This window comes from Helicoverpa zea, chromosome 15 (genome assembly GCF_022581195.2).
Source record: "Helicoverpa zea isolate HzStark_Cry1AcR chromosome 15, ilHelZeax1.1, whole genome shotgun sequence".
Taxonomy (NCBI): domain Eukaryota; kingdom Metazoa; phylum Arthropoda; class Insecta; order Lepidoptera; family Noctuidae; genus Helicoverpa; species Helicoverpa zea.
In genome coordinates this window covers 9,822,257-9,841,347 of record NC_061466.1, presented here as the reverse complement: position 1 = coordinate 9,841,347, position 19,091 = coordinate 9,822,257, and the positions used below count along the sequence as shown (strand labels likewise).

Sequence of the window (19,091 nt, the reverse complement as noted above, 5' to 3'; positions counted from 1 at the left end):
GTGGGTGCAGTGTATCAGTTTCTTACTGACTAAAACACACCATGTATTCTAGTTTATGTATTGTGGTTTCTTAAGTCCTTTTGTGTACCAGAGCTACCTTACCATGATCCTTCTTAAGCTCTTTATGTACCAGGGCTACATTACACTCTCAAAATATGAACTCAAAACTAGATTATCTCAAAAAAATTACTTCCAAATAAATTCCAATATTTATGACGCAACAATTTCCTATATGTCACCGCAGTTCCGCAGAATCACGTGCAAACGATTTATCTCTTCTCAAATATTCGGTCATGGAAATTGCAAGAAAAGTGCTATGTTCGGGCCCCTTTACAAACGTGCTTAATATTAAAAAAAGTTTCAACTCAATATTTTGGGACCCCTTGGTAGCAGGTGTTTTGATACCCAGGCGTCCAGACGTCATAATAAAAAGTATATCAAATTGGCTTTAGTATATGAATTTGAGAATAGAGAACAAGTAAAAAACACCTTTTGAGGCTGATTTTCTTGAAGTCATGTTTCTGCGACCACATTACACTACTTTACATCAGGTGACCATCAGGTAAGATAGTTGTCTATATACAAGAGCAAAAAAGTATTGTTATGAAAATGTCTCTTCGATTAAATTGTTCTATAAAAAACGGTGTCAATCAATAGCAGATTTATACACGCACGATTTCGTATTTTCTATAAGCCATTTCAAAAGAGCTTCATTTACAAAAAATGAACAACAAATACGATTTAAAGACTTTCGTAACCCATCGACATGACGATCATTCGATTGAACGATTCCGATACGAATAAAAAAGCTCCCAAACTCAAATATAAAAAGTACAAACCATAAAAATGTAGGTATTAAACGTTCTGTAATAAATAATTTATAGTCTTACCCGCTTCCGTTCGTTGATAAAAGTTTCATGAAAACCCGGAACGTATGGCTTTTTGTAACCATAACGTGTAAGCACGTATTACTTATCAATACGATAGATATATTTTGGGATCATATTTTTTATAAAGTTGATGATTTCGGGTTTCATTGCGGTGTAAAAGAAAATGGAGTGAGACGGATGTTTATTTTTCTGTGGGGTTTTTTTATGGTATGGAATAACGTTTAGTTGGGTGCAGTTTATTTGTAGCGGTAGTTCTTTTATTCTTTTCTTTTTTTACTTCAAGGATTTTGCTGAAATTAATTATTAAAAAAACAGTTCTGAATTATCATCATAGTTTGAACTATTTTTGTAAGTTACCGTCATATTAAGAACACGTTGGCATTTCATTCATCATGGAAAAACACGTTTGTTTTTCTTACAAAAAACTGTTGCTCTTTAGTGGTCCACAATTTCATACCGTCACCAAAAAATAATAAAGAAAAACAATTGAATAACTAGTTTTCCCACAAAACGTGCTAATGCCGACATAATCGCATACCCATTAATGTTTCAAACATGATTGATGGGCATCGACCATTTTATCTTTATCTCTGTACAAACAACACATACAAATCCGAACGTTGTTCCATTCAATCGGGAGTGGTAAATGTATGCGCATACATTCAACCTCGTTAGAGTCCCACTTTCAATCGACCACGGATATCGATGTTTCAAGATGAGCTATTGTGCTCGAGTGAGTGATCGAGAATAAAATGGCGGCAATTAAAATTTTTCGTTTTGGGTTGAGGTCGGATTTGAATATTATTATGGAGTTTTTATTACGTTTATAATTAGTATTTGTACACATAGGCTTACTGTTACTAGTAGTTAGGTATTCCTAAAAATACTAAGTATTGATACTAATATTGGCAATGCGAAATGCTTAAACTAATTTGAGACAACAAAGTGTTTTTAACATTTTTGTATGTCCCTTGGAAACGAATATAGGTTATCTTTTATTCGGGTGTTTGCAGACGTACCTACCACAATTCCATGCGGATGAACTCGTACACCAAACCGAGTATATAATAAACTGTACTACAATTGACAACAATAAACCAAAAAAATACAACTTAAAAACGCCCCATCCAGCAATCCTACATCCCTTACATCAGATTATTCCAAAGAATATCGGGAATTTATATTCTAACGATGGCCAGTAATTGGAATTTTATATTGGACCGTGTTCGATCGCGTCAAGTCCCGTCCTGCATAATTAGGGAAACAAATTTTACTACACAGTTAGCACAGATTACAAAGATTATCGACGAGACGGCCATTTCACAAATTATTATTTTAATATGATAAATTGACATAAAAGTGCCGTGGAATCTTTATTAAAAGCGATTAAATTAGATTTTGGGATGACAGTTTTTTTAGCACGTTAACGCAGTTGTTTTCGTGTTTTAAAGTCGGTGGTTTTATTGTGATGGTAATGAGATAAATAAGCATACAATGTAAAATGTTGGTAAAAGACATCGCAGATGTGGCACGTTTTAACAAATCGCCAGATTTTTCACATCTTTCTGTCATAAATCGAATTGATGACTGTCAAAATTCTCATTCTGTTACTCATTTTTGTAAGCTACTGTCTGATTCAATCAGCAAGCTCTCCAATATACATGTACCTACACTAATTAGCACCTATAATTCCATCAATCTGAAAGCTGTGCCCTGTAATATATTTCTCACCTTGAATGTAAGTTTTCATATAACTATGTAGCACTATGTGAGAGGCGAAGCAGTAACATTAAATTGATGATCGTGTGACATACCTATATTTGAGAAGGGGATTGGTGCAATGCAGTGCAAACCAATACATTTTAGTAAGACTACTTATAAAGCAGCTTATTTATTTTTTACCCAAATAAAATTTTTTAAAAGGATCGTCCAACTATTTCTATATCGCACTTTTAAAAATCTTCAATAAAGGCTTTGTCAATCTTTGATACCGAACTATAATAGGGTCTAACAGACTACAAATACAAAGTCATAGTTTTGTACACAAGCACGCATAGCTAACATTTTGTCTAACATAGAAGTGGTGCATTACATATCCTTTATACAGGGTGTGTCGTTCACAATCACATTAAATCTAATCACATATACTTTATGATATTCTATGGCGAATTGTAAAAAAAATAAGCTAATCCATTCAGTGGTTTAGCCACAGGAGTCATTTTTCGTTTTTCTAATTTACAACATCATGTGTAAAGCAGAGATAAAGTTAGGAGTATCGAATGTTTTGATCAGTTGACAACTGTCAGTTTTCAAGGGAGTGTTTCAATTGTTTGTAATGACTGACTTTTATATGGTGTTCTAATTTTCGCACATTTTTATTCTGTTTACTTTGTTTGAAAAATGCATTTTTTTATTTTTACGTATTTTTCTTTTTCCTTTGCGCTAATCGACATATAATAACCAGTATATTAACGCATTTCATTTAATGTGATTATGAACGACACACCCGATATTATTACTATCATATGGTACCATTCTCCAACTACCTTCCACAGCATGTCGATTCTATAAAATATCACAACTCACTTCGACATCACTCTCACTTCGACTTCGATCTAAAGGTAGAATTCCGTGGACGCGACAATAGTCAACCTTTGAAAATGTATGGCACCGTTGTCGAGGCCCGTGACAGTCGCGCGCGGCCGACGAATTTCGCAAGCTGCTCGCGGCATTGTCAAAAATTTAATTCTGGTTTTACTAAAATTCTATAGATGTTATTAAGCGCTAGACCATGTTGAGAAGCGTACAGCCGCGAGCGGCTCACGAAATTCGTCGTCCGCGCGCGACTGTCGCAGCCCTCGGCAGCGGTGCCATACATTTTCATAGGTTGACTTTTGTCGCGCGCGGCTGCGACAATCGCGACCCACGGAATTCTACCTTAAAGTTTCGTGATTGACATTGTCAAACTACACTAGCGCTTCACTATCGAGCGTGTTGACAAGTTGAACTAAATCAAAGTCGAGATTTTGACAGATTTGTCAAAATCTGTCTATCTATAGGGGAGGTAGGGGAGAGATGGGCAGTTGGGAGACATGATCAAATCAGAATAAAAGGGGGGTCCTTTTATTCTGATTTCTGATCATAGTTTTGTTTTTTTTTAATTGGGTAGTTTACGTTACCGACTGGTAACGGTGTTCATCCATAGACTATCTGTCATTTCTGTGAGTTGTCAAGAACAAACACTCGTAAAAGTACTTAAATATTTTGTTGCGGTTTCGGATCGTTATAAAGAGAAAACTAATGAAAGGTATGTGTATTTTCTATTATTAATTATTGATTGTCAAAATCTCCAGTTACAATTATAGTAAGTCGATGCAATCCACACCTATTATACCTTTAGAAGAGAGTACTACAGCAATAGTTAATGGGCCCCACGTTTTTATTTTAGTCTAATATGACCGGGACCACCTACGTAGGTTGACAGGTAAGTAACTATTTTTTATTTTCTAGGTTTCAGTGCACATAAGATAAAACCGTTTAACTTAAAAGTTTTTTTACCGATTTTTTTTTCATAAACTAAGTCAAAAGTGTCCAATGCTCTCTATGGTAGGGAGGCTTTTCTTCGTCAGTGAAAATTTGTGAGGTTATAAATCTGCGCGAAAAATCCTTTATAGAATCTTGTTTCAGGTACCGTTGCCAACTTGATCTAGAGACTATTATATTTAAAATAGTGTTTAAATAAAGTTCTAAGTGTTTTAAAGTGATTAAGTGCCTACATTTAACGATGGCTAGAATGTTTTTGCTTAAATCTTTATTAGAAGAAGCTCATGCTTTAGATAATTTAGAAAAGCGTCAACAATCTGCTAGAATTCGTAGTTTACCTTTATTAACTCGCGATGATGACTATGTGAGCATATATAGATTGTCAAAGGAGCTAATTGACCAACTGGAGTCTGATTTACTGCCCCTGATAAAGCCCACAAAACGTCGAGGCAAAGGACTTACAACTCGTGTAAAAGTAAGTATTGACACAGTTTATAGTTGAAAAATTGTAATCAAGCACACAATAATAAGAAAAACACTTAGTTCTTAATAAGGAGTATTCCCTTTATGTGGTTTCCCCGCCAGCTGATATGTTTTCAAAAGCCTCTGTACTTCAGTTATAATATTGGTATTCTCTTAAGCATGAAAATAACCAAATTGGTCTCAATTTTGTTTTCACTAAATCCAGATAAAGTAGGTATTACATTTTTTATTGATTTATTGTTTCACAGATACTATGTACTTTATCATTCTTGGCTAGTGGCAGTTACCAGAAGGTTATTAAAGAGGGCATCAGAACTTATTTATAAAAAAGGATAAAATTAAGATTATAATATTATTAGGGTTATTACAAGGATGAATTACTATTTCAATTATATTGGTAATAATAAAATGAATTTCAATATTTATAGATACTAATAGAATATAATCTAGACACATCATATACAGACATATTTAGTACAAAATAGCTTACATAAAATACAATAGCTGCTGATTCCTCAGTAGGCCGTGCCTGACTCTGCTGTTGTTGTGGTACATTAATCTATAATAAGTTAACATAAAAAAAAATGCTAGATAAGAGTGTAAAATAATGAATTCCATAAAATTATGAATTAAAAAATATCTTACGTTGTCATCATTAGTATTGTATATAGGTTGTGCTTCGGGTGATGGAGACGGCGTATCATTTTCCTGAAACAGGAAGGTAAATTTAATATAAAATTCACTTAACACTAAAAAGGGTCTAATCCACAAAAAAATGGGTGCTGTAAAAACGACAGCAAACCTTGCAGAGTGTTTCTAGTATTACTTACCAATTGCATTTCTGAATTTCTTACCGGAAACGGCTGAATGCCTAAATGTGCATCTCCTGTGGAAAAGCTTTCACCACCACACAAAGCAACAATCCTTTCTTCAACCTCAGTTAGCATCATTTCGTCCTCCACCCCACCACCAGTCCTACGCCTAGCAGCAGAGCGTGCTGCAACTTTTTTTTTAATGGCGCTTTTTTTGTCAGTCCAATACTACAATCAAACATTTATTTAAAATTAAAAAGAAAATTAGTTGTCTCCATTTCCACAATATTCTTGGTCAAAAATTGAAAAAGATTACATAAAATCAAAATAAAATATTTATGAATTCAAGGAACACACTTGAAACCAAGACTATCGGCTATCGCATAAGTGGTTTGCTTTAAGGAATGTGAAGTGGTTCTAACATACTGCTGCAAAAAAAAATACTGCTAACCTTGGTCCACTGTTTGTGGGTTTTGATGGTGCCACCTATACTGTTTAAGCGCACGGCTAATTCCTCCCACTGGCTTCGACTTCGCTCTCTGGCATTTTGCGTTCTCACGAAACCCTTCGCCAGGCCAGGGTTTTGCTCCATAAACTCAACCAGAGTTTCAACCTGAGCCGACGAAGGGTGAGACGACCTGTCATTTGGACTGAAATTATTGTTGGATTAATAAAATAAACACTTCTTTAATTAATATTATTTTTAACTTTATATCAAGAAATATAAAATTACTTCATGATTTTATCACAATTACGGCGAAAACCGGCGAAAACAAACAAGCTTAAACACAATATGAAGACAGAAGATACCCGATATATTACTTTCCTCTATGACAGAAGAGAAGAAAATATTGTCCACAGATTAATAATGGTATTGGCGCTGTCAGTATTTTTTTTCGTAGGGTAAGCATAGATTATATTCACAGCACGAATTTAGAGATTTCTGTTTATTTTATACTTAAAAGCTGCCTCAAATTCCTTACAATAACAAATTATAACTAAAACATCATATTTAGCTAAAATTCTGTGTCAAAACTGATAAAATTAAAAACTGATTAATCTCGGTTGACATTTTGTCGAGTGGGGAAGTCACTAGCACAGCATTGGTCGATGTCGAGCTCACTTCACTTCGCAAGTGATTAGGTGATGTTTACAGAATGCAAAATCAAGGTCGTTCTGAATCGAATGCGAAGTGAGAGTGAATAGCGAAGTGAAATGCGAGTTGTTGTTCGAATTTTATAGAATCGACGTGCAGGCAGGCCTTGGCCCTGTTGCGCCCCGCTGGGGTTGCTGACAGTATTCTACTTGTGTAGCCCTTTCATTTGATACCCATATTGAGGGGGCTGTGCCATTTTGTGCCGGCGGCCATATTGGATTTAATTAAAGGTGTATACAAAATTTCAGACCAATCGGTTGACAGGAAGAGGGTGAAATTTGAATTACTAAATTTGATCCAAGAATAAATAATAAAACAAACGGGGTGAGCTAAATAAAACCGTTTAAATATCTCGTAATGTTGAAACTGATTGTAATTTTTAGGAAAGCTCTTTCATTATATCTAGCCGAATATAAGAAATGGCAATAAAAGTTGATAATGATCTGTAAAATCTGATTTTTTATGCAATAAATTGTGAAAAAGTGCCCATCCCTCCCCTACCTCCCCTAAAGTATGAAATGACATTACGAATCGAAGTGAAATGCGAGTTGTTGATCGAGTTTTATAGAATCCCAGTACAGGTCAGATGGCAAACCCTTTATTATAATATTGATATTCAGCTACATTTCAGAGTAGGTACCTACGCACGCTGGAGACTAAACAGTTGCCGAACAGTTGACCCAATGGTTGGTAATTTAGTTTTACAGGAGATCTTGATTTCAAGCAAATTTTTCAGATCCTGATCTTTGTAATGTGCTTACTACCATTCATCTTCATACTGATTTATGAGCCAAAACAAACTGTCGGCCGACTAAAAGTTTGCAGTGTACTCCAAGACTGCAAGTCGAACTAGTGCAAGTCAGCCCCGAAATGGTGTTTGAATATTATATCATTCGAGATGCATCTACGTAGTGATGATCCCATCGACATATCGATAGATAGATGGAGCTATCCTGCAGTGTATTGAATGATCTCAATAGCTCGATAATGATTTGCTGGCAGGGTCATCGGTTACAAGTACCATTGAACTACCCTCACGATCTTTAGAAATCAATTCAATGCTATTCATAATCAACTGATCCCTTCACTATTTAATACCGATCTATGAGACTAGAGCGTACGCAGAAATACTGAATGAAAATCAGGCATTAATGATGTTTATTTCAGATGCAATCGTTATAAGCCATAAAAAATATTTTACAATCGAAAAAAACAATCATTAATTTACTTAGATAATTTCATCTACGATTTCAGACACTGTTATGAAATCAAATCACTGTTATTTGTCACTTAAATATTTACTTTTGTATCAATAAGTTGTCGTAATGCGCAGTGGTTCAAAAACACAAATCAAGCAACACAAAATGCAAATTACCTACAAATCTCAACAGCATACGTCGCCTGATAACGCCAAACAGATTCTGATGTACCACGCAACATATTCGGAATCACGTCATAGGTAGAATAGTCCACGCAATGCATAAAATTCAACAAATTACTGTCGTTGGCCCACAACCATTTCAACTGTCATGTACGCACACTATGTAGACTGAGAGCCCGTGGCTGGGAGAAGTTAGTTACTTTAGAGGCCGATTTTTTAAAATACAATGATTGTGTGAGTGTCTTCGCCTGATTGCTAGCGTTTTAACTCAATGTAGCATTGGAAGATTAAAAAAAAATAGAATTAGCTTTTCATTGTCCAGTGTATGATCGATCACAGATTTCTGTCACATAACCCTATTTTTAGACATTCGCAATTTTTACGTAATATAATGTATAGTGTAGAGTCGGCTGAAACGGCGGGAAAAGAATAAAAGTATCGTTTATACATATGCATCGCGTTTAGGCCACAATCATTTATAAATGCATTACCTTTCTAGCGCAGTTAACTAAAGAGTGGCCAGTCTAAATATTATAAGCTTAAAGATAGGAGTTTTCAAAAGAATTGGATAATGCTTTGCTTATGTTTTCATCACCTTCTAAGGCCACTACAATGAAAACTTCGTATCAGTCAACTGCTTAAATTCACTACAAGTTAAAATGTACAAAAAAATGCCCAAAAAAAGGAAGCTCTAAATAGCCACGGTCTCTTGTCCTAACAGTAATATATACGGTGAATGTGTGATTTATGCAATCGGCCGGTATTGGACCAACAAATTGATTCAAATGCTATGTATTGGACTGTTGCTGGCCGGTCGGACTTTGTTTTCGGATTTTCTTTGTTCTATTTTTAGGATGTTTTAGGTTTTGTTCGATTTTCGAATTTGAAGTTCGTTCTATGGTTATTGGTTGCCTTTTCGATCTAGTTAGATGATAGTTCTTTGCAGATTAGAAAGATGTATTTCGCAGTACTTTTACTATGCCACTTGAGTCCTTTGTTTCCGATATTTGTTCCTGCTTCTGGTCTTTGCTAATTGATAAGTCCTTGCAATATGCAAATTCATGACATAATTGAAATTCTTTGATATTTGACCTTTGTTAACTGATAAGTACTTGCAGTATAACCTATCGATATCAGAGTCAACATTCTAGATTACACCACTTCAACGGATAATTTATAGTCGCGAGCAAAATGGAAATCTATAAGCAATAATAACACAATAGCTCACTTAAGGTCATCGACCTATTCGATTAAAACAATCCATGCAATAAACGATTCTGATACCGAAATATCTTTCAATTGAGGTGAACGACCGAACCACGCTTAAGATATAATAATATCTCTACTTATAATAGTTATTTACCAAGCAAACTTAAAGGATATCCATTATAAAGAAACTCACGAAGCAGAATACAGATTCATTTGAGAAATTATGTGCGCAATTGAACGTGAACGAGCTAAAACGGACTTTGTACTAGTAAATTGATGGATTATGAAAATTCCTTTTAATATTCTTAGTGAGGCTGAATATCTAAAGTTTGAACTTCAGCTATTGGCTTCGGAGAAATGAATTTCACTTTGGACTAATGAAAATACTTTGATACCACCCGGATGAGCGTCAAAATTTTCGCCTTGTGAATATTTAAAAAGTCTAAGCCACTATTTATTAGGATTTTGGTGATAAGCCTTGGTATTTGGAGTAATTTTGTGGTTATGGTTGTTTTGTATCTTTTAGGATAAAATTTATCTTTCTAACTTGAAAACTATATTTAGACTGTATTATTTTTCATTCAAGTATTTTGTGTCTGCGACTATAATTTGTGTATGTTTTATTCCGTTGATTTTCATTACAATTTCAGACTGATATATTTTTCTCTGTTTACGAATACATACTTCAAAATAACTTGATAAGTAATTAAAACCATTTCAAACTCTTTAGTAACCCATAGCATACAAAACCATAGCAAAACCCTTCAGAGATTACTCGAGGAAACAAAGATGATGTTTGAAACCTCATTGATAATACAATCTGTGTACATTTGATCCCAACTGTTATTTCAAGTCCCTACAGGCCACGGACCTAACCAAGCCAACTTGGAAATAATAATTTATTCATGGTGTCTTAGAGGAAGCCATCATAATTTGGTGGATGTCGGTTAGGGGGTGATTTCGTTGGAGTATTATTAAGGTGTTTTACCTCGAAATACTCAAAAATATAGAACAATGTAAGAATGAAGTGCTAAATGATAATAAAGTGCTTTGACTTTGAGTTTAGTCCTAAGTCGACCATCAGTTGAGCCGATGTTTGGTTAATTTTTTTTTAGTAAATCTTGGTTCCAATTAACGTTTTCAGTCGGTCTAATACAGGCTAAATACCTGATTTTTGTAATGTGTGTACTATATAGTGATTTAAGAGTCTAAAATTATCACAAGTTATAACAAATTATCGGCAGTAGTGTACGCGTACTCTTAAAGGTATTTAGTGAGGAGTCCTGCAAGTGAGTCTTAAATCAAGTGCGCCATCAATCAATCTCACTTTGATTCTCCCAGTATTTACCGCAGGATTCCCAAAGGAAAGTTATTTTTGCAACGCCTAATGCTTAAATGCAAAGGTTATAGACCAAAATCTATTATTAGAAACACAAATAAACTTGAGCAAAATCGTCTTTGTTCAATTTCCATCCACTTTCTATATTAAGAGCGAGTTTATTCCTCAAACGCGAAGATTAACCAGATAACGAGCATTATTCCACTCGTATGAAAGCCGCATCAAACTCCAATTTCTAGCTAAGATAGTGTTATGTTAAAACTCCCCTTGTTTTCATATAAACTGTGTATTGTGAAAAGCAATGTTTTGTCGAGAAATACCGAGACGGCGAAGCTTAAGTGGGCGAGTCGCGTGAACTTTTACAAAAGACTTAGTGAAATATTCATATTTGTCGTGCCAACCCTAAGCGCTAGGGCTGCACCACTTACGATCTTTAAACATTGTTAGTCTTTGAGCGATGTATAAGGTTTAATTGAACATGCTGTTTATCTTTTAAGCCGTTGAAGCCTTTAATATGGTGTACGTTTCAGGGGTTTCAGGAGAATAATTTGTTATTATTATACCGGTTCAGCTTTTAATTTTGTGCGGTACATCGTTGAATTTCAAATTAAGATGATTGCTCGATTATGGAGAACGGTATTTTGTTGCTTTAAAAATGCACGAGTTGGGCTTGGATATTTTAAACCCTGGATAAAAAGGGGGAAACTTTATTCGTATGTGTACGTGTTTTTATTATTGAAATCTAGTATCATCGGGATATTTCCCCGAAAAAAAGCAATAATACCTTAAAATCCCTTTACCAAAGCTAGTTTGTTCATCACAGATTTTTATATTTAACTTCATGTAATTTAACCCTCTCTGTGTATGAACTCAATACCCTTATTTCGATGTTTACTCTTCAATCATAAACCGAATGATCAGATTTCCATTTGCTTTTATGTTTGTTTGGTTTCGATGTAAAATTAATTGATTTGTCCGATGAGCTCATTCGATCTTGTTTGGCCAAAGGGTTTTGAATTTTGAGAGAGGTATAGTTATACAAGGGTATTATAGGATACATCAAAAGTTTTGATGAGGTTATCGGCTTAATAGGTAAACAATTTATTATAAGGTAAAGGATAATATTAGAACGTTCTACTAATAGATAGAACGAGTAGGTGGGGCTCCGAAAGTAGATTTATTTTCAAGTTATCAATGAGAAAATGATACAGCAAAGAAATATCATTACACGTAGTATGTACGTACACCAATGTATTATTTACTTTTACCAGTAGCAATACATACCCTACTATGATGTTTTCCATTCAATCTGTAATTATCAACATTGACAATAGACATTATTTAGTTAAGGTATAAGAACTATGATAATCAACACTGACAATATACATCAGTTACGGCCAGTTTATTCATCAAAAGTTAAAGTTAAAGTAATGTCTAAAGTTAAAGTAACGGTCAAATTTGTTTTTTCAAGGCTAAAGTGACAGCAAAATTCATAGAAAAATTGAATTTAACCGTTACTTTAACTTTAGTCATTACTTTGACTTTTACTTTGGCTTTAACTTTTGATGAAGAAACTGGCTGTTAAGGTGTTAAACTATTATTCAATACAAAATCTCATCTAAAAAAGTTCCACCTCAGCCAATATTCGCACTCACGTTATGATACGTTCCACCAGTCATTCCTACACGATGAATGATTTATCAGTTCAACGAACGAACGGATGAACCAAATGGCGCATGCCACGGAAAAAATAAAGATATTTTCTATGAAGCTCCGTGAGGATTTCAGCTTTGAATTTATTCATAAAGAAACTTTTTTTGGTATAGCTTTATGTGTTGACGTAAACATGTATCTTATTGATATTTTAAATGGAGCCAAATATGAATGGGTTCGCTTTGAATTCGGTTTTCGGTCTTGTGAAAGTATTTTGTTGAGAGTTTTGTATGTAGGTACCTTGTGTATAGAAAAATAAAATGCTTAGTAAAATATTGGTTTCTTTCTGGTGATGTTAAGATAACAACTGGCTACATAATATGTGTCCCATACTATATCAATAACTTATTACTTGATATAGGTACCTACATATCTTCGAAACGACCTAACTAATTTTTACAGAACTCAAGTCATTTTAAGCATAAGCATGCTGCCTCATTGGTTTAGCAGTCACATAGCTCGACTGCTTTGCACGGGATCTCGGGTTCCATTCCCGGATCGGGCCTCAACTGTTCTTTGTCGGTGTTAAGAACCTTTCAGAAAGCAGTGACACACCCGTGCACGAAATAAAATTAATTAACATCAAAATAGCACTAAAATGAAGGATTTCTGTAAAAATAACGTTAAGTTTTCAAAACGCTGACACAAGTACTCACTGTAGTGGTGTGTAACTTAAGAGTACACTCGATTTAACTTGAACTTTGTCTGCTATTAACAGTTTGAAACTTTGAAATATCCTTGTTGATAGATTTCTAAGAGTTATTTTTAGTTGTTTCGTCGGTTTCAGTATTTGTAAGACGTAGTGCTATCTTGGTTTGGGAAGCATATTTTCGCAAGTTGGTATTTAGTTTTTAGTTTATTACAACAACAAATACCAACATTTCTTACTTTCTTATGAAAGTACCGTTTGTCTTCCACGATAAAGGCCGCAGAAAAAACATAAACACATGAAGACTCAGGATGTTATGTAAAATTATAATATATACCTAAGCTTTTCTATTTCATCATCATCATTATATCAGCCAATTGCCTTCCAACCAACCAGCCCTTTCATTTCTAGTTTGCAAACATTCTCAAAGGATCTTATACGTTTAAGGTTAAAGATTTTTAATAAGACTTTAAGATTTCACCGTCTTCCATATCCAAATCATACTTGAAACATGTAAATATCCTAAGCCCAAGGATCCTTCAACCCGTCTCCATAACCCTGAAGTGTTCATCTATAAACGTCAGTATCAGGTACATCCATCCGCTGAACATCTATCTACTATCAACTGGATATGTCCAAACGGGCGAACAACGACGAAATTGCCTGTCCTATCTCGGAAAATAGATCTGTACTCTTACACAGTTTTAATGCGATCTATACAGACCTTATCACAAAGTACTAAGGTTGAGTTTCCTCTGTGGGGTTCTGGAGATAAGCTGGTAGGATTGATCGTATAATAGTTTGCAAAACAGGGTGAATTTGTAATAGATATGTCAGTTTGATGTGTGAATCGGGTTCGCTTTGTTTTTATTTAACTGAATTTTGATAGAACTGTATTGATTTTATCAGCCTTTTAGTGAAAACTGGTCGTTTTATTTTGGTAGTTTATTTAAACTGGGCTTATGTGTGTAACGTTAAATATATTTTTGATGTTAATACTGTTCCTGAAAGTGAATTTTAATCTCCTATTCTGTAGTTATATTTAAAACTGCCGGATAACTAGTCAAAACATACAATTGTGTGAAAATAAAATCAACATTTTTTTTTTTACTTTTTATTAGGATTAATATGCACACATTGAACAAAAATAAAACCAACTTACAGCAGCAATTTGTAATACCAATATTTTTCATTCTAATAACAAGAGCCACGACAAAACAAATAAATACTTAAAACTCCGTCTTACAAACAAAAGGAGGCTGCAAACAAAAGTGCGCTTTGAAAACCGAGAAAAAAAAAACGAACTATTTATTATGTATACTCATTCAGAGAGAGCAATTATTTTCCCGAAGCCCATCTCTTGTTTTTCTCGATAAAAAGTCAGGAATCAGTAACAGGGATCGAGACGAAGCCTGATAATTGGACTGTCAAAACACCGACAACTAGTCGTTAGATTGTTTTAACTTCACGTCAAAACTAGGTCCGCCATCTTGCTTTTTTTAGTTTTGCGTTAGAGGAGCCTGTTTTTTCATTTGTTTTTGGTCGAAATTTAGGCGGGAAAGGAGTTGGTGGACGAGTTTTTTGGTTATGAGTGGTTTTAGGAAATGAAAAGGACTTTTTATTAGTTTAGTTGATGATGACAGAGCTAAATAAAATTGTTTTGGTTCTGCGATGTTTTGACTTAAATAGTCATGGTATGCCCGACCCGGGAACCAAACCCCACACACTGTACACAGTAGTCGCGCTTTGCGACCACTAAATGCCTTATATTTATAAATCTCTTAATGAAAATTCTGGTATGTAGAAAGCTCCACGTAATATCTATATTAACCAGATATTTAGCAACATCAATATGTCACTACATTTCAGTTTACGTAACAGGAGAGTAACCTTAAAGCGTATTTTACGCCACTCGTTGTTAATTTAGCGTAAATTCAGTGATAGCTAACTAAACACAATTATCGTTAACATAATTAAAATACCATTATATTTGCGTCAGTCATTTGAAGTTAGACTGAGTGACATTTTAATTATCTTATTATATTATTTATACCAAAACATTGATAGAACCTGTCGTGAGTTTCAATTAATACTTCCTTTGTGAAACATTGCAGTGCTACTGTCATTTCTTAGAATTTTCATAAAGTTTACGAGTTTGGGTAAATGGTACGCAGAGGGATTATTTACCGGTAGCTACTGAAAAATTGCTGTTTATTACCATACTCGTATGTATGTTACTGTTGTTACTGTTACTGCCTTTTTATCGTCCCACTGCTGGGCACAGGCCTCCTCTCACATGGAGAAGGATTGAGCATTAATCACCACGCTTGCTCAATGCGGGTTGGTGATTTCAGACTATAGTCCAGGTTTCCTCAAGATGTTTTCCTTCACCTTTTTATCAGCCATTGGTGTCCAAGATATACTTAGAAAGTACATACAAACTTAGAAAAGTTGCATTGGTACTTGCCTGACCTGGAATCGAACCCACACCCACATACTCGAGAGGTTGGTTCTTTTAACCACTAGGCCACCACGAACTAAATGTATGTATGTATCTTAGAAGAATTGGTTTCTATAATTTACTAACATTTGGCTCGTAGAGTTGTGAAGGCCTAGTAGTTAAAGTAAATACCCTGCCTCAATCAGGGTATTCACTCTGACCGAGGTAAGTGCGTGATCAAAGTTGAAGAGCGTTTAGGTACGTAATAGGTACACGATTCTCTTATCTTCTACTCAAGACATTTTTCTCTAAGTTTAAATACGTATAAAACACAAAAACTGGACATCAATATTAACCATTTCATTAATTCATAAGCGATTAAATAATATTGACCTTATTAACACCAGTGAAATTCACACAACATTTTTAATTTTACAAGTAATCGTAAGCAAACCAAAATGTTCTAAAGTAAGTAAGTACGTAAGAGCTAACTTCGAAGCACAAGTTAAATTGACCTTTGGTTGTTATACGTCAGCACTTAACTGTACTTGTTCATCTACCCTCTTACTTAGATATGATTTACTTTTCAATTACGAACTTGCTTGTTAATTTATCATCGTTTGTTAGAAAATGTTGAAATATATTTTTGTTCAGTTTTTCTTCTTTCTTGGCAGTTTTCTTGCTGATAAAATGTAGGTTAGTAGAACAGATCATAATTAAATGTAGAGAGAAAACATAATATACAGTAAAAAACATAATATACAGTTTTATTCTGATAGTATTTTATCTCTTAATTTATTTTATTACGTGACCCATTTACCTATAAGGTCATTCTAAAGTAAATTAAACAGTTAAATACCATGATGTATATTTTTACCAGCACCCATAAAGTCTGTTATGAATTGCAAGAGTAATGGATAAGAGAAAAATTGCATTAAAAGCCCGGGTTCAATTTGCGATGGAACTCTAAAAATAGCATCGATTAAGCAAATCCCATTTAAGCCCACATTTGACGATGACGTGGGTGAATTTTAACCATGATTTATAAAAAATTGCCACAGACTGCAGTTTCAGAAATTATAATAAAAGCTTGTAAAAATAAGGTTGTTCACACAGGGTACTGCGTGCCTACAGGCACTGAGAGCAGTTGTGGTGAATGGATGCTCCGGATAATCGCGACGGAATCCGGAAATCGTCACCGCCGTTCGCTGCGGTGCGCGGTGTTGTGTGTGAAACAAAAAAAAAACACTGAAATCTCTCGAAACTGCTAATAAAACTGCACAAACGCGATCATAATCAGCTTCTAATTTGAAACGTTAGATCCAGATAACAGCATTCTTATATGAGAAGTTTTTGGGGTATATAGCTACTTTAAATGATTGAATGAATGAATTTGAGATTTTTGCAAATTCCCAACTTCAGGGCGGCGGAAGTACAGTACTAGACGAATTTGAAACTGCGAGAATGAAGCATCATAGCATCATAGCATCCAATAAATATCATCACCCACCCTATTAAACTTAACACCACATTCGCCTATTAAATCAATAAATTGATGTAATCGATCGCTTATTGGTCATCTGCATTTGCTACTCTATGCCCAAATGTTCTGTTTCAACCAATTACGGCCACGCGATGCCCCATTCGCGTTAATTTACGTGATTAAACCTTTTTGCTGGAGCCTAATGGCGGATTTTTTTTTCACAATGTCTGTCTAAATTTTCGTAATGTTATTGGTGTTTTTTGGCACATTTTTATTTTCGGTCCCGGACAACTGTTGCTTTAATTAAGAGTGTTTTGGATTGCTTTTGTGTTTTGATGTTTGCGGGAATAATGTGTTAGTGAAAGAATCAGCTTTCCGAGTATACTATTTTTTGGTGATAAAAATATTATACACACTGGGATAGACTAGAAGCTTTTTCAAATAGAACCAGTAGTTCTTGAGATTAGCGCGTTCAAGGAAACAAATTCTTCATCAGCTTTATAAAATTAGCGTAGTAAACATTAAATTAAATGACTGTATGTATTGTGAAACATACTAGTGAAACATACAAGTGTCAATACTGGACTATATTACACGTAGTTAATTGATTGTTAACGGCCTCTACGGTTACACTAGCTGTATACTGTAAATCTTTAACTAGAATAAACTAAACCTTTAATACATAAACGCTGCTTTCCATCAACAGAAGTACACAAACTACATATACCGACAGCACATCTTGCAATACACTTTTAATCTTTACGGAAAGAGGGGCACAAACAAGTGTTCCAGTAAAAATATACTTTAGAACTAGCGACGTTCAGCGGTATACACACGGAGAACAAAATCACTAGCGGAGGTGCCATAGTGGTCTGCCGGGGCTGCGGGATTATTCGAAAGAGTTACCGCGGCCCTGGTACATATCATCATCCTCCGAGCCTTTTTCCCAATCATGTTGGGGTCGGCTTCCAGTCTAACCGGATTCAGCTGAGTACCAGAGTTTTACAAGAAGCGATTGCCTATCTGACCTCCTCAACCCCGTTACCCGGGCAACCCGATACCCCTTGGTTAGATTGGTGTCAGACTTACTGGCTTCTGACTTCTCGTAACGACTGCCAAGGATGTTCAATGACAGCCGCGACCTACAGTTTAACGTGCCATCCGAAACACAGTCAATGGTGTCTAAGATATACTTAGAAAGTACATACAAACTTAGAAACGTTGCATTGGTACTTGCCTGACCTGGAATCGAACCCGCGCCCTCACACTTGAGAGGTTGGTCCTTTACCCACTAGGCCACCACGACTTAAAAACTTGCCCTGGTACATAAAGGGCTTAAAAAACGAACATCATGGGTTTTAGTCAGTAAGAGTCTGATACGTAAGGCTGCCTTTTAAGTTCTGTCGTTTGGTAACCTCCCGCGATTTTTAAAAATATATATATATGCTATTTGAATCTTTTTGAATTTAGAATTCGAAAACAAAAGAATGTTTTTAAATAGGTCGAATAGTTTTATTGTATCGTCCATTCAAAGGTGACAGGTCGGTTGCAAAAATGGAAATGTGTAAGGAAAATTTGAGTGCGATAATTTTCTACAACTTTAAAAGGGGATTGTCGCGACTTCAGTACTAGAAAGAGATTAATTCTGTATTTAGTGATGTAGCACCATTCCTTAGGACCGCAGAACGCTGATATTTAGAATTTCAACCTGGGCACTCTAGCTTCAGTGACAAGCCTCGTGAAGGTCGTCCAAAAACCGCCATGATGCAAGTTTATATCGAGGCTGTGCGGCAGCTAATCCTCGCAGACGGACATGTAGCATATGGTGAAATAGAGGCATCCGTGGGCATTTCAGGGACCACAGTCAAAAATATCCTACACGAAGAACTTGGCGTAAGATAGATGATCTCTCCATGGATACCACATTTTCTTAGCGACGACCAAGAAACAGCCCTAGTAAGTTGGTGACGTCAAACTCTGCAGCGATTCGACC

General features: G+C 35.2%; 1 protein-coding gene across 1 annotated transcript; it reads right to left on the bottom strand.

Moving 5' to 3' along the window:
- Window positions 1–5,266: 5,266 nt before the first annotated feature.
- Window positions 5,267–6,235, bottom strand: LOC124636999. Its single transcript, XM_047173300.1, has 4 exons — window positions 6,180–6,235; window positions 5,747–5,956; window positions 5,562–5,624; window positions 5,267–5,475 (listed from the first exon to the last, which is right to left on the bottom strand). The coding sequence occupies exons 2-4, from the start codon at window positions 5,864–5,866 to the stop codon at window positions 5,332–5,334; spliced, it is 327 nt and encodes a 108-aa protein (XP_047029256.1). The 5' UTR covers window positions 5,867–5,956; window positions 6,180–6,235; the 3' UTR covers window positions 5,267–5,331.
- Window positions 6,236–19,091: the final 12,856 nt, after the last annotated feature.

Coding starts and splice junctions, on each gene's coding strand:
- LOC124636999 (XM_047173300.1), bottom strand. CDS start 5,866: ATGATGCTAACTGAGGTTGAAGAAAGGATTGTTGCTTTGTGTGGTGGT. Junction 5,625..5,746: donor GAAATTCAGAAATGCAATTG/GTAAGTAATACT, acceptor TTCCTGTTTCAG/GAAAATGATACGCCGTCTCC. Junction 5,476..5,561: donor ACAATACTAATGATGACAAC/GTAAGATATTTT, acceptor AACTTATTATAG/ATTAATGTACCACAACAACA.